Here is a 16,507-nt window from a genome sequence, read left to right as displayed (position 1 = left end):
CATTATATTTATATCTTTTAGAAGTCCCACTGACTGCGCTATTTGGCTTGGATCCTGCAAAACTGTACATGCAATACTTTGATCTGGCGCCAGGTATGAGTCGTGCCCAAATTCAGTTGACTGTAAAATGAAGCTAATTGGACACTTGCTGCATTTAGAATCGTATAAAAGTTATTTGCAGTGCACTGCAATATCGTATTTAACGGCCGACTCTGGGAAAGAGCCTTTCAATTAAAAAGTCTTCCTGTATGGGAATATACACAATGGAAGTAGGAGTACAAGTTGTAGACGCATGGTTGGTGACATATGGAAGTCAGACACTGGTCATGAGTCGTGCTCAGATACAGTAATGGTAAGGCAAACACTCGCCATAAGCGGGAAATCTGGGATCAAGTCCAGGGGCAGCATAAATTTTCTTTGCGGTTATTTCATTATATGATTGATGGTTGTCCATATTTGCAACTGTGAATACATTTCATGTGTTTCATAACAGCTATAGTTACCACAGTGCCTGTCTCTTCAGACATGCATGCATGTCAGAAGTAATATAGCATCGCACTTCTGAACAATATAGGCACTGCAGCATCGTTTTTGTCTGCCAACACTGAGCAAGCGGCTTGCAATTAAAATGTCTGCCATGTACTGGAAGATACATTATGGATGTACAAGTGCAGGTTGTAGACGCATGGTTGACAACATATTCGTAACAGTAAATACATTTCATGTATTTCATAACTGCTGTAATCGCCACAGAGCCTTATCTTTGGACAAGCATGCATGTCTGAAGACATGTTGCATCATACTTCTGAACAATACAGGCACTTCGGTATCGTATTTAGAATTGTATTGTAAGCCTTGGGCAACTTTTTTTAGTTTGTTACTTATGAGCAAAGTGCTAGCTCATTTAATAAAACTGTTATTGAGTGAATTATGTTCATTTGATGGCCTAATCCTACCACTGCCCAAGCATTCAGCTCACTGGCCATTACAATACTAAGGCTTGAATCGCACAACTGTGTGCAAGGTGTCACTAGGGAGTCGCTCTGGTGGAATGTGGAGCCGGCCTTACCAGTCAATGTCGGCAATGTCTCGTATACCTGGCCAGTATATGGGCATGTTCAGAAAGTAAGTGTGCTGTGACCATAATGCGCTGTTGCTTTTTGTTTTTTGAGGGTTTGCAACAGTGATGGTAGTGGGAGTGAGGAGGGGGGGAGGGGGAGGTGAGAATCGCAGGAACACTGTCGTACGTAAACTCACGTTGTGTTGTCCAGTTGCGTGAAAGATGTCGGTAATAAATCCCAGCAAGTACAAGCCATGTGCTGTTATCTGCTTCCTGCTCGTGGAAGAAATAACACCTATCGGTTTATAGTGAAGATTTTATGAACAGAACGACTGTGTTTAAGTGGTGTAGTGAGTTTAACGGAGGAAGAACAAACGATCGCGACGAACAGAGTGTGGAAGGCCTTACATATTGAATAACGAGTTGGTGTAAAAAATCGGGGAAACTTTGTGAAAACTGCCGATTGACAGTGGATGAATTTCTTGTGATGTTATCATGGCTCCCCAGAACTCTGTATATACCAGACACTTACAGAAGCGCTGGGATACCGGAAACTGTGCTTAAGTTACGTCCCAAAATATCTGACAGAGCAGCACAAGAAAAATCATGTCAATAGCATCCACAAGTTTCTTGAGCGACTTGAATTGGAAGGTGCGGGTTTCTGAGCGCCATTTTGACTGGAGACGAATCGTGGATGGCTTATTACATGCCTGAGAAAAAAAAGACAATCGTCACAGTAGTGTCGCACCAATTCTCCATATGGAAAAAACTTCAACACCACGATTTTGGCCAAAAAAATCATAACCTGTGTTCTTTGACCAAAAAGATATAATCTTGCTCGAATTTCAGCCTCATGGGGAGATAATCAATGCAAACGATGTTGTGAGACCCTGAAAAATCTCAAAAGGACTATTCAAAATAGAAGGAGGGGTATGCTGACAAGAGGAGTGTTCTTGTTGCTGACAATGCTTGTCCTCATACAGCCTTATCCACCTAGGCGTTCTTGATCGCATTTGGTTGGGATGTTTTGAACTATCCCCAAATTACCCTGAATTGGTGTATCAGATTATCATCTTTTCACTTCCCTGAAAGTAAACATGAATGGAATTAAATTTTCAACTGATGAGCAGGTGGAGAAAGAGGTTTTGAAGTAGGGGAAGGAGCCAGCAGGAGAGTTCTTCAAGGAGGGCATAAAGAAGTTTGTGCCACATGCATTCAACGTGATGGCGATTATAAGGATAAATAGTCACCCCACGTATCAAAAATATCCTGTTTTTTTTTCAAACACACTTTTTCTAAGAAAATATAAAAATATAGTACACACCCTTTCTGAACATGCGCTTTAATCATGTTCTCACAGGATATGGATATATACACTATGGTTGAGAGAGGTATTGATGAGGTTACAGGCTGCTGGGTATAGGTAAGTGTAATTTTGCACTGGAGGAAGCAGATTACTCAGGACGCATGATTAACAAGGATAGTGTGATAAAAGATCCAAGGCTGTGCAGACACCATGAGACTTTCCAGTGTCCCAGATAGGGAAAGGACTACAATCGTCTTTGGGGCTCTTGAGCTACTATAGGAAATTCGTGAGGTTACTCGCTGATGTAGCGTGATCACTTGCACCATTGTTGAAAACAGGTGCAAAATTTGCATGGACAGAGAAATGCCAGGGCGAATTCGAAGAGCTGAAGAGAATTTTGATGTCGAGTCCAGTTTTAATTATCCTGAATATCAAGAAGGCATTTGTATTATCTTGCAATTCATCTAATCATGCTTTAGGGTCCATCCTAGGTCAGGACGTTAATGGTGAGGAAAATCCTGTACTCTTTGTGTTGATACAACTTAATACAGCTAGTGAGTCAGGTCCTTTTGAAATGGCAGGCAGCACAGAATGCTGCTCTGTGCAGCTACAACCTGTATAAAACGTAACCACAGTTCAGCACATCTGACGATCTGTTGTGTAAGGTAACTAGATTAGCGGTGTAGGTGTTGGTACTGGCTAAGTTGAAGGGAGAAGTTCTGAGAGAGTCCTATGATAATAAGCTGGCTGGTAATGGAGGATGCAGAGCAAAGTATCGAAGGGTGGCTGTGAGATATCGGTGGAAGCTAAGAAAGGAAGATGCAGACCAGTATGTAAGGAATTGTGTACAGTGTGCGTAGACTTAACTCATAAACGATTTCTATTATAGAGACTATCAGAAGCTCCAAAGCCATTTGAAATAACTGGGGTGCATGTTTGTGTCAAAGGGGTATCGTTTTGTGCTGACAACAACAAATCACTTCTCTCAATATCTAGGGATGATTCCTATGCTGAAATAACAAGCAGGTTTGGGCATGCAAGCGATGGTCAGCAGATGGATACTTAGGTTTGGGCTACTGAAAATAATGATTATGGATCAAGGAACAAAATTTATCTCAGGCTTGTTAAGGAATTATGTCATTTGTTGGATGGGAAAAAATTAAGAACTAGTCTGCTCTGCACATAGTCAGGTCGTACGACAGAACGGTGCATCGAATGATCAAAAGGATGTCAAGTTACTACTTGAACTCACACCATATGACTGGGATTCATTTCCTTCTTGTTGTTGTGGGTGCATGCAATTCAAAGGTCCACACCAGTACAGAGTTGTCTCAATTTGAAGTGGTGTATGGAAGATAAATGCCTCTGTCGTTTGCCATCATTAAAGTGAAAAGAGGCAAAGATGGAGAGTCGGTCCATGAGTTCGTGACAACATTGACAGAGATATGGAAGCAGATGCAGAAGGCAAAGACACTAGGAAAAGAGGAGGAAGTTTATTGTATTATAGGGTAGGGCAAAGGGCGATGTTATCAAGCCCTTACTCTCTGAGGGGTATGGAAAAGAGATTTGTCACGAGGTACTAAGGACCCCAGTAAGTAGTAGAGATTATGCCACCAATCAACATTACGCTGCAGTTGCAGATGACATCGACAATAGTGCATACTGGACGCCAGCGTTAATACAGAGGTACTCTCGCGTCGATCCCAGGGGTAGTGAGAGTGGGACCAGAGAAAGAGACAAGAAAGGAAGAATCGGAAGAGTGTGCAAGAAAGTACAGATGAAGCTGTTTGAGAAGAACCACTTGCATTAAGATCAGGGTAGTAACTGTGGTATTTTTTTATTGCGTTTGTTGGTGATTATTTACGGTATTGTATGCGAGTATAGAATTGTAATATGTGAAGCAGGAACGAATATGTTTCGTGTTAGAACAAGAGTTTCTTTAGTTTTATTTTTATGTCAAGTGATGACTAGTGACAACAGGTTCCTGAGGGGGGATGGAGAATGATGGTAGTTAACAGTGGCGGTCAGTTATCATGTGCTAATGTGCTACAGCTCACTGGAATAGCACTAAAATTATGATATTTCTCTTCGAACGCGAGCCGAAAATCGCACTAAAATTACAGCTTTTGTCTTCGAATGCAAGACAGAAATCGCACTAAAATTAAGCAATTTCTCTTCAAATGAACAAGAATTCATTGACATCATCATCAATTGTTTTAAGAATGAAAAATGTGAGATACAGTTCTCTACTGGCAAGTATAGAATCGCTTTATATTTCACAGAATACAGAATTGCAGTTGAGTGCAGTGAAAACAGTCATAACAATCAAAATAAAACAGGAGAAATGAAAAGGCAAAACTTTATAGAAGAGCAGCTGAAGTGTAAAATTATTCGTTTTAATCCTGATAAGGAACAATATAATATTTATGATGTCATTAACAGAATACATACAAATATTTTAAAACGAGTAAAGACGACAAAACAGTTTCAGGAAATCTGTGGGACATTAGTAAAGCACCACTAACTAAATATTTGCAAAAATCAACAAAATTTATCAATGAATTTAAAAATATTTCTAATAAAAATTGTGTTTATTAGATAGAGTCAGACATAGGCCTCATTACCAAGAAGCTTACATTTAAATGCAAGCAAGCATTTGTGATTACCGATGAAAAGAATAATCCAGGGTTTAAAGCAAAGGAAGTGATTAAACTTAAAAAAATAGACAAAGACTTCAGAGATTGTGATGATGAAGGTACTATCACATTAGAAATGTTAAACCCTTCCAATTTGTAGATATTGAAAGGAAACGAAAAACAACTATTTTCATCAACAAAGGTCTCTATTCTTTAATTTTAAAATCACAAGAGGGAAAAGCAAACATTCCAAAAAATCGATTACACACGAAGTTTTACCATCAATTCGTAAACATGGAGAATATAAGATTAAAAATCAAGTAAGTCACTTGAAAAATATAAACAGAATGAAGGATGCACATACAGAAAACTTAAATAGAATAGTTGATAATGCTTTTGTAATAGTACAAGAAAGAAAAGAGAAATAGATGCTTTATTACCTCATATTATTCATCAAAAAATTTTTAAATTATTTGATGAAAACTTTTCATACAATTGTTATGTCACTAGAGTGCAGCAAAAAAGTTCAAAAAGACAACTATATAGAAAATCGAAAATAGACATTGAAATTGTGAAGAAATGTTAGGACTTAATTATAATTCTAATTCAGTAAATTAATATCAAAGAATGAAAGAAACTTTAAGAACTGTTTGCTGGGACAATTATTTCATTATTTTAAATGTTTGCACAAAAGAACACTTGAATAATGATTCAATTAATCTTCATCCTACAAATTTTTAATAACGCATTGATGCGTTCAAGGACAGACCCATGTAATTTCATGTAAACTCTGCATTGTGAAAATGACAGAAACACAGTTATGTGCACTTATCTATTTATTTACTGTAAATAACTTCAGATCTAAATAGCTGGTGTAAATTAATTTTATTAAATGTAGTTATTATTTCATAAATAATATTTCAAAGACACAGCGACAGTCAGCCTATGGTTGATTATGATCGATTGTAATTCAAAAACTGTACAATTTTAATAGTTAGTATTCTGCCATTTATTCATTTGCAATTTCCTACAGTGTCCCAGAGATTAGTTGCCGATTATTACGGAACGTTTTGCAAACTTGAATGCAAGCATGGAACTTTAAATGATCTGGCCACAGTCGACAAGCAATGATGCTGTTTCACCTGTAAATAACAGATGTTGGCCCCACAAGCTGATGATGGTATTAAACAATTTAAACCTTTTCTCAACTTCATAGCATTTTTCTAAATCTCAATTTGGCAGCTAAAAAAGACGCATCCAACATAAATAACGGGCGTCTACCTCAGTTAATTTTAACTGTCTTCTTTCCAGTGATTAATTTCAATTTCTATTTGAAGCCAAATTATCACACATTTCAGTAGTCTAGCATGAGCAGATGTGTATATTTCTACAAAATGGACAAAAAGAATGATTTGCTTGGCATTTGTTAATATATTCTTTATGAAATTTGAAAAACACTTTTGTTTTTAAAATCTGATATTTTGATCAATTAAACATATAGAACATTCGTTACCTTCAGAGTGATCCATTATTTAATGAGGTTCTATTACTCTTGTATGAACGATTTGGATAAATTTTGATATCTCACAACTTTTTCACAGTTAATTTTATCTTTAAATTTGGTTATAAAATCTTCAGACAATACTTGGTTACTTGATATATTATCCCAATTTACGTTTTTCTGAATTTCCCTCATAAAAACTTCAGACAAATCCTGAGACATATTCTCCCAATTCATTCTATTTTGAAATTCTCTCATAAAATTTTCAATCAGTGTTTGTCTGCCTGATATTTGACTCCAATCTATTGTGTGATGAAATTCTTTGATAAAATCTTCAGAAAATTTTTGATTACATAATACACCAACCCAATCGATTTTCACTTGGAATTCTCTTATAAAATCCTCAGATAATATTCGATCATATGAGACACATGAACAATTTAATGTGTCCTGAAATTCTCATACAAAATTTCCAGAAGTAATATATTTGTATGATATACTATCCCAATTTACTTTAACCTGAAGTTCTCTTATAACATCTTCAGATAATCTTTCTTTCCTTGATAAATATATCTAATAAAATTCAGATTTTAATATAATCATCAAATTTAGTTTTGTATGTTTCAGTTTTTTTAAATACAAGACAAATAATTACTCAAAATTTAATTTTTTACACATAACAGAATCATTTGAATAAGTTGTTGTTCTTTAGCTTTTAGTACATTCACCTCGCTTTTATTGTTATCCTTAATTTTATTATTGCTGTTGTCAATATTGTTTTTCTTATTGATGATGTTGTTAGTGAGAACAATAAGTGATGCTTTCTAAGTTTAGAATAATCTCTTATTTATATTTGTTTTGCACTAGCTTTTAATACCCTTACATTTAAGTTCTCCCTTTATAAGATTTGTTTTTATAGGAAAAATGTAGAACCGTCAATTTCCAGTATGGAGATATTTGAAGAGAAAAAGGAATTTTATGTTTTCTCAAGTATGGTATTACAGAGGGGCTTCACTCTTTCTCAAAATATTAAATGAATAAATGAATGATTACTAAATTAATTCAAGCACTTGGTTTAAGGATACTTGGGTTTCCTTATTTGAACAAAAATGTATTGATTACTAATCATATTTTATGTTTTATTCATTATGGTATTTCAGCCTAGAGAATCCTGGAGACTGGAAAACTGTGGAAAATAAAGGGACATTTACTGGATTCAAAAATTGAAACCTAGAGCAGGATTTATTTATGAAGATTGTCAGAGGCCAATAATTTGTCCCCTTACAATGATATATCATATTTTCAAAAATTTTCATTGGCTATAATCAAAACTTCATTAAACGTATAATAATTTGAAATTAGTTTTAAAACAAATATACCCAAATGGTCACAAATTACTTGATTAAAATTTAGTATTCGTTATATATTATATTATAGTATAAATCACTCTTTCAGGAATATTTCTTCCACATGAATCAAACACATATTTTTTATCTTTATTCTTATGATAACAGATCGATGTGAGTAAGCATGATCAGATGTATCTAAATTAACTACTCCAGATTCACATTCTCTAGGATTATTAGGTAATTCATCAAGCATAAAAATATCACAAAGGTATTTGATTTTTAATTGTTTAGTACATTTTTCTGTATCAAAATTACTTGGATACATATTCATTATTTTTGAGAAATTTTTTATTTCAGCTCCAGATTTCTTCTCCATTGCTGAATTATGTCTGCTTTTTTCCAATTTTTATCGCCTTCTTTCTTGTCCCTTACTGCATTTGCAATACCAGCTGCTCCACTGGTTAGAGAACCAGTAATTGCCAGATATCGTAATGTTACCAATAATAAAAGCAGAAATCCTCCTTCACGTTTTGTTAGTCCTGAACCTTCTTTCTTTTTTGTCAGGTATTTGACAATTTTTTTCACAACAGTTGTACCTACGGTGATGAGCAAATTACCTCAGTTTCTTTGTCACTTTTTCTTCTTTGTACATTAGTTAAAAATTATCAATACTATTCAATTGTTCATTACTGAGTTTAATTATAATAGATTTTGGTTTATTTTTAGCACTGGGTAAGAAAGTATTATCAGTGCTGAAGTTATTCATTTATATAGACAAAATTTTCACAAGGATTAATATTTTTATAGTCCAACCATTATCATCTAGATATAAGCCCATACTCATTTACTTTTACCATACATTATTCCTCTAACTTCTGTTGCAGCTAATTTTTCTCCAATTGATGCATGAGAAGATAGATTCTTTTTTTTGCAGCTAAATTATGTCGTTTATATTCTTCCTGTCTTTTCTCTAAATCTTTTTATCTCTATATTCAGTATCCAGTTTTTTGCAAGCTTCATCTAGTGAATTTATTCTTTGATCTCCTGTAGCTAATCTTTCATCTAATTTTGTGCTTGGGTCACAAAATGTATAACCAGGTAGATGAATTTCAAAAGGTAATTTATTAATTAATGTGTCAACTCATCCTTTTTCATAATTTTCGCTTTGCCAGAATGTGTATGGTGGGTTATTCGAAAATCTAATCAATATGGAATTCCTTTTGGATTGCTGATAATATAATCACTAAAGTTATTTCCTAACATTTGTGTTATTCCCACTTTTTCATTACATTAATTTTTGTGTCCAGCTAATTCTTCTCCATGAATAACTACTAGTCTATCGATTAAATCTCTAACATCATTCATTCAAATATATTAACTTATTTTTCTATAAATTTTTTCTTAAATCTTCACCTTTTTTGCATCTGAAACATCTGAACTTGCAAATGGTTGCCTTAATTTTGGAAAATAATCTCCACCAATTGCTTTCATCAAAGTTATGTGTTTTCTACATTTAATTGATCTAATTTTACTTGGATTATTATCGGAATATAATAATCCTAAACTGAATAGTATATCTGTATAATTTGATAAATCGACAGCATCAAATTTTTCGCCCACAACATCTATAATTATCTTTGTTTTAGGTAACAGATTCATTCATCTACCTGTATCTGCATATTCTATACCACCAGCAGGTATCTGCCGCCAAGTTTACATGTAAATTACCAACATATTTAAACATACCAACAGTTTTCAATCCAAAAACTTTATCTTCACCATGGTTAATATACTTTAAAGTTCTTTCACTTATATTTGTTTTCTACTTTCACATTCAGCTTGAGCTATCTTTTTCCTATCTTTACTCTCTTATTCATACTTCTTCTTGTATTCATATTTCTTCTTGTATTTCTGGTTCATTTATTGTATAGTCATGCAAAGCAGAATGCTAATCAGACCATTTGTACTATGGACTTACATATCCTGGTACATCTCAAATCCTTGTAAATGTCTGTGATGGTATGGAACCATTTGTTTTCCAATCTTTCTAATTGCTTCAATAGCTCCAGTACAGTATCACCTAAACTTTCGATTCCTTCTTTAACTTTTTCAATTCCATTAATAACAGGTTGATCTACTTTTTAATATATTTCATATTCTGTTCTTGGTTGTTTTTTTCCAGACTTGAATCCTTCTTACAATACTTTAATTTCTTTTCTATTTGGATTAGCTTTATATCAACCTCTGTGTCAAATTTCGAAAACATATACTAAGGATAAAAAACATTAATGAATTTTTTTTATATATGGATTTATAAAAATTAGTAAGATAATGCTTTCTGATTTTACTCTTATCAAAAAAAATCACCACCACATGTATCTGGCCCACATTTAGCTTCTTCACTAGCCCAAGGACAATTATTATAATGCTGCCCATTTTTTTTCGTATTCTATTACATAGTCAAGAGATTCTTTAAATTCTTTTTTATGTTCAAGTAAAATACGCTCAGCATATTTTTCTAATAGATATGCAATATCGCCTTTTAAAGTGCTCATTTAAAAAGGAAATCTTTTATATGATATATTTATTTCCTTTCATTAGTTTTCCTAGTCATATTCGTTGTACAAAATCCAACCTGATCATTCCAAATTTTATTACACATGTATTTAAAACCATCAAATTTTAAATAATCACCAACAATCACATTATCAATGTGATTTAAATTTGTATCTGCTTGACTAAAAATATTTTAAAAATTTAGATTATTCGTTACTAACTTTTGGTATTTTTGAATATGTCTGAGCTAAATAACAATACTCTATTCATCTATGTCTTCCTCTGTGAAAATATTCTCCAACTACATCTTGATTTTCAAGAATGAAATCGTTGAATACTAAAAGTGAATTATCTTGCCATTAACCTAGTGCCATAGTTTCATCATTATTTTCAACAAACATAGTTACCGTCTTATTATTTTTATCTTCCACATTTTTGCAGATTTTTTTTATAAATTCTGAACCTTGCAGGAGAAATAACAGGTGTTCGTTTGGGAACCCAGCGTTGTTTACAGACGATGCCCCACTCTCCTTCGTCTGATTACATTTATTATGTTCCAATGAAAAGCTGTTTTTCAGAGTCTGGATTTTTTTCAGCATCACTCACTGATACTTTATATTTCTTGTCCAGCTTTTCGATAATCAGTATCTTCTTGTTGCGATATTAATATTCGGAATTATTGACTTCCCACAGGCATGATGCCGTATGAAAATCTTCTGTCAGTCGCAACACTTCATTCCTCCGTTGGCCACATCTTCATAAGTGATGTTTAACAATAAGTAAAATAATAACAACGTAAAACCTACGCAGCGTTTCCCTCGGTGCAAAGAGAGCAGCTGGAGGGTACGTCGACAAACATGTCCACAGTGCGAAATGTCACGCAACAGTGTCTGAGAATTGTCATATGTCATTCATTTCAAACGGGAGCCAACGGTTCTGTGATTTTGTTGGAAAAGCGTATCTATAGACAATACATGTCTCTCAACTCTCTCCATACAAAATCGCTCTATCGTCTGTAAACACTGGCTAGATACACGAAAGAATTTGTATACTATACTAGTGTGTTCAAGGCCTTAGGGTCCTCCAATGAAGTTAGCGTCCTCTGGTTGGAAATTGCATCGAGACTGAATTTAACAAAGCAGAATTTGAAAAGCTATTATATAGAATCCAGGCGCCATTTTTTGCTGCGATAATTAATTTTATTTAAACATATTGCTGCTTTTTTAAAATGATAAATACGCAGAGATAATAAAGGCGCCCTTAGGTGGCGCACAAATGTACATCTGTGCTCCGAGATGAAGCATGTTTGAAAGTATGAAAATGGCGAGATGTTATGTTTATAATGAACCTTGTATGTTTAATATTTGAGTTTTGTGTAAACGCCTGTTAATTGGTATTGTGAAACCTGGAATATACCTGTTTCATTTTGGGCATGTTCTTCTTAAACTGTGAGAACCTGACCAAGTTCAAGACGGCGTCATAATGTTCGATGCTTTTAGAAGGGCATTTCTCTATTTCTTTGATAGAGGAGAGGAGCTAGTAAACAGAGCGACGAAAAGGTGAGTTATAACTTTGCATCATTTTCACTTTAACAGGTATATTTATATGGTGGACGTCAGTCGTATCTCGTCACGATTTTGGTGTAATGTCGCATTTGTTTGCAGACCAGTACGGGGAAGGCAACAACGCGGAGATATTTTGATCTCATTTACCTATTTTTGTTCACATATATGATGTCTCGGAAGGTTTCATTAACAGAAGCGTTGAAGTTTTGGAAAACACCTCTTAGGTATGAACCCATAGGCTACTAGTTTGAGGATTGGGAGACATTACTTTTTCGATGTATTTTAATGGTTCCGTAAGGAGTGTTATCCATATTTTATCCATTGTCGATGGTGCTGATTGCCTTGAGAATAAAGTACTGTTATTTGTTGCATTGCTGTCTTCATAATTCCATTGGTATTCCACCAACAAAAACATGGTTGAAATTGTTCTATTGTGTATGACTCCAATGTAAGTGACAGTGTTGAACGTTGTTCTGTATTGTTTCAGTTGAACTTTTATATCTGTGGCCTTTAGTTAACAAACAACATAAATACAAACTGTTGCCCTTTTTAATAGTAATTGGTGGTCTACCACTATCCAAAACCACAATGAAGGTCTAATGATTTGTAGAGAAGTTGTCCTGTCTCATTTACTTTAAACTGTTGTAAGTATCACTGTAAAAAAATACATGCATAATATTCTTAGTTGGAGAAAAATTGTGTGTGGGTTTTAGTATAACTGATGAATATTGACAGTTTGCAAAATTTATGTGAAATCTACCCGCTTGTGCTCACTGTCTCAACACTGTTTTGTGACAGATACTTTCGTGTGATAACAATATCTTTTGTGTATTAATATTAGGAATACGTAGGCAGAGGCTTCCCCGTCAGTAGCTGAGTAGAGGGTCGATAAACTTTTGTGTTCATTGTTCAGTTTTTTGTACTCGCATTCAAAGAATGCTACTGAAACTTACCCATATTGGGATGCAATTTAGTTCCACGATGGCTTCCTTGTAGTGTAAAACATTGATGACCCATCATATTTTGACGAGGTAATGGTAGTAGACCCTCTCTGAACTCTTGGCTATGGCGACAGTGATCTGTATTATAGCTTGCAGTCTAAGGTAGGTTAGGTGATTTGTGAGCTGGTAAAGCCAATGAATGTGAGTACAAAATAAAGGTTGTGGTAACTGGTTATCTGTAGCATAGCCTGATGTGTATATTCACTCCATATTTAATCAACTTTTGGTTATAGTAACTAAAACTGCAAGGCTAATTCCGGAAACATGTATTATTGAACGATCTTGGTGCGTATAATGTACATTTATCATACATAATATACGAAAAACAGAAGTAGGGTCCAATATGTTAATTTTATCTGTATTTGATTCATAAATATTGAAAATTCGCATATGATTTGTAGTGGGACATAAAATTTTCGATTCATTAGTCTACTTCATATGTGAATATTGTTGGATGTGCATCTTGGAGATTGCATATGATATGGTTAATGCTGCTTTTCATGTTGTATATCAACAATTTAACAAAAACCTCTAGGTGTACAGTGTTCTTACTAGGTTAGGTTCTTCGAAGAGCAAATTGCAAATCTGCAGCCACCTTTGCCCGTCAGTGCATTGATGAGGTTCTGGGAGATGTGTCTGACCCAATTGCCAATGCTGCTGGAATTGTTGTTCCCCTCTCTACAGGTGCCCCTCCGCCACTAGCCAGTGCCATGGTTGATAAACATGGAACAGCCACTTAGGATCGTAGGAGGGTACTGCAACATCTCGAGCGACATCCTTCTGAGACAACCCTCCTCAGTTTTAAGAGGCTTTGCACTTAAGCTTGCTAATTAAACACATTAAGAAGGTACGGTGGAGCCCCTCCACATGCACACCAACTTGCTGACCATCTCAACAGATCTACTATCACCCTGTATTTGTTAGTTACTAATAGAGGACTTCTTTGGATGTGGGGCTGTGATTTTATCCATCCTTCTGGATAGGATTATCCACTAACACAGTTGCATTGAGTAGGTAGATGGTGAACGAAAAATGAACAAAGGATAGCGGTTTCAAGGGTAGAGGGGGATAAAATGCGAAGGCAAGTGCCAAGGGGAAAGAACCTCTGCGATAGTCCGGACTGCTTAGTAAGAGCAGTAGTGGATTTCTTTCTGCCCATATCAGATCATGCAAGGGTAGGTTTCGTTTGTAGTTTGTGGGTATCATGCAAGCAGATACTGTGTCATAGCCACCTGCTCATCATAAAGTGGTCAGTCCGATTCTGTACTGCAGCACAGTGTTTTGCTGCGAGAGCTGTGTAAGCCCCCTGCTGCATCGGTGGTGACTGGATGTGGGGGAAGGCCCAGGTCATTCATTGTTATCTCGTAGATATGCCATGTAGCCAAGTGCCCGGAGCTGTACAGTCACATAATGGCAGGGTTCTTCTTCGGTATGTCTGCTGCTCTGCGTTACTCCACCGGCTGCTTCGTGAGGGAGTAGTGGCAGGTGCCATCTCTTCTTCTGTGGTGTATGCACAGAGGTTTTGTGTGAGCTGCACATTTAATTGCTGCAGCTGGTGGAAGGCCTCCTCCTCCGTAGACAAGGCAGCCTTTAGAGCTGCTCTCTACACTTTTGTGGTGACTGTGAAGGCCACTGTCGCTTTCTATGCTGCGGCCATCAGCATGACCTTGTGGCACCTGCTGTGTCAGCACCAATGGCTGGTCCGCCACACCAGTCTCACTAGTGCAGTATTCCGACCGCCTGTGGGCAGTGGTAGCTGCCTTCTCGCCTCTCAGTTCCATTGTCATATGGTGGCGCTTATGGCACCGATGTCACTTCTTCTTCATTTGCAGCTTGTCTTCAACACAGCCCTCACCAGCGAAGGCCAGACAGCTATGCCAGTTCTCCACATGTGGCCCACTGCAGTGAGTACAAGTTGGCGCCTCGTCTCATTTCTGTTGCAGGTGCGAGTGTCGTGCATGCCAGTGCACTTGACGCCCTGCAGTAAGTTGTGGTAGTATTTGTCCACATGCCCCTCAGCTTGGCACCTAAAGCACTGGGGCTCATCATCCATGATAAGGGGGAGAGCTTTGGCAGTCACAGGAAAGCCGAAGAGCTTCCTTAGCCCGAAGAAGTCACCACCATCTGCTGCAGTTTGCACTATGATGATCATCTTATTCTGCCAGTTGTGCAGCTTTACAGTTGTGCCCCAGAATCTGGCACATAACAGCTCCTCTTCAACCGTCTCTTGGTGCATATCCAAGGCAGTCCCCTGAGGAGAGCCTGGGATAGCTTCTCACGCTGTTTTGGCATCGTCATTTTCTTCACAGTAGGTGGATCAATGATGTAGGTGGCTAACCCGCCCATGAGTGCACGGAGGTTGACCGTGCTCTTTGCCTGCAGCTACATGATGTCGCCTGAGTCGATAGAGTCTACATGAACTTCGTCTGTGCTGCAGTTAGCCATAACATCACACAGCTCTGTCCACAACCCTCTGCTGCACTGAACATGCAGAGAGGGGACAACCGCATGAGGCTCTCATGCTTCTGTTCCGCATATATTGTGGGTTGTTCTGTCAGAAGCTTCTTCTCACACCCAAACCTCCAGATGTCAAGACACTCAGATTGGTACCAAACATTGTGAGTGGTGACTATGAAGATCGCTGGTAGGCGAACTGGTAGAGTGTTAAATAGTTGTATTGAAGTTCCTGAGTTCAAAACCCACTGATGGCGATTTTTTTTTTTTTAACATTTTATGTGTAAAATTGTGATATCAGAGAAAAATTTTCTGACTTATAGAACGACATTTTAGAGTTTGTAGCAGTGTTATTTTGGCCATCTGCTTTTGCCGTTGGTTGAAAGCAGCAAACCTATAGAGTACATTTGTATAGATAGGTGTGATGTTATCTATGCAAATGTACACTATAGGTTTGCTACTTTCAACTAATGGAGTGAAAGCAGACTGTGAAAAGGAAATTGCTACAAACTCCGAAATGTCGTTTTACGTGCCACAAAAATGTTCTCCCATACTACAGTTTCACACGTAAACTGTTAAAAAAGTTGACATCAGGGGTTTCGATCTGTGAACCTTTAGAATGACAATCTGACGCTCTAACAGCTCATCTACTGGATATCTTCCCATTCATAACATACAGATAGGCTTTCCTTACACTCCGTAGTTCTGGTGTTACTTTCAGTTACCATTTACAAATGTTCTTTCGACAACAGCACACAGCAGAAACTAAATTGGTGTTTTGGTTGATACTCTGTCTACACACAAAATTTGGTATCAATCTGACATCTAGAGGTTTGGGTGTCAGCATCTACTTTCTTCTTCTGGCTGTTTCTACGCATGCTGTGGCATGAGAACATGACAGTTTTGCTGTGTTGCAATAACGACACATGACAATTCACTTTTTGTCATGCCACAGCTTGAGCACAGCATCACAGCTCATCTTCTGGCCAAGCTCGGATATTGCACAGTACCAGTGATGTGCACACTTCCCGTGCTTGAGCACAACCTTCTCTTGAGCGCAACCATGTGAGCCTTTTCCT

At 36.7% G+C, this 16,507-nt stretch overlaps 1 protein-coding gene across 2 annotated transcripts in view; it reads left to right on the top strand.

Moving 5' to 3' along the window:
- The first annotated feature begins 11,313 nt into the window (after positions 1-11,313).
- Positions 11,314-16,507, top strand: part of LOC124798428 (sentrin-specific protease 1-like) — a 147,972-nt gene continuing 142,778 nt past the window's right edge. Inside the window, exons 1-2 of one of the 2 annotated variants that reach the window (XM_047261836.1) lie at positions 11,314-11,967; positions 12,073-12,197. In XM_047261836.1, the coding sequence (XP_047117792.1) occupies positions 12,139-12,197 (59 nt within the window). In that variant the 5' untranslated portion in view covers positions 11,314-11,967; positions 12,073-12,138. The remainder of the gene's footprint in view (positions 11,968-12,072; positions 12,198-16,507) is intronic. The other variant, XM_047261834.1, reaches the window with a different exon arrangement.

The sequence above is a fragment of the Schistocerca piceifrons genome, chromosome 5, assembly GCF_021461385.2.
Source record: "Schistocerca piceifrons isolate TAMUIC-IGC-003096 chromosome 5, iqSchPice1.1, whole genome shotgun sequence".
Taxonomy (NCBI): Eukaryota; Metazoa; Arthropoda; class Insecta; order Orthoptera; family Acrididae; genus Schistocerca; species Schistocerca piceifrons.
This window is presented reverse-complemented; position numbering and strand designations above follow the sequence as displayed.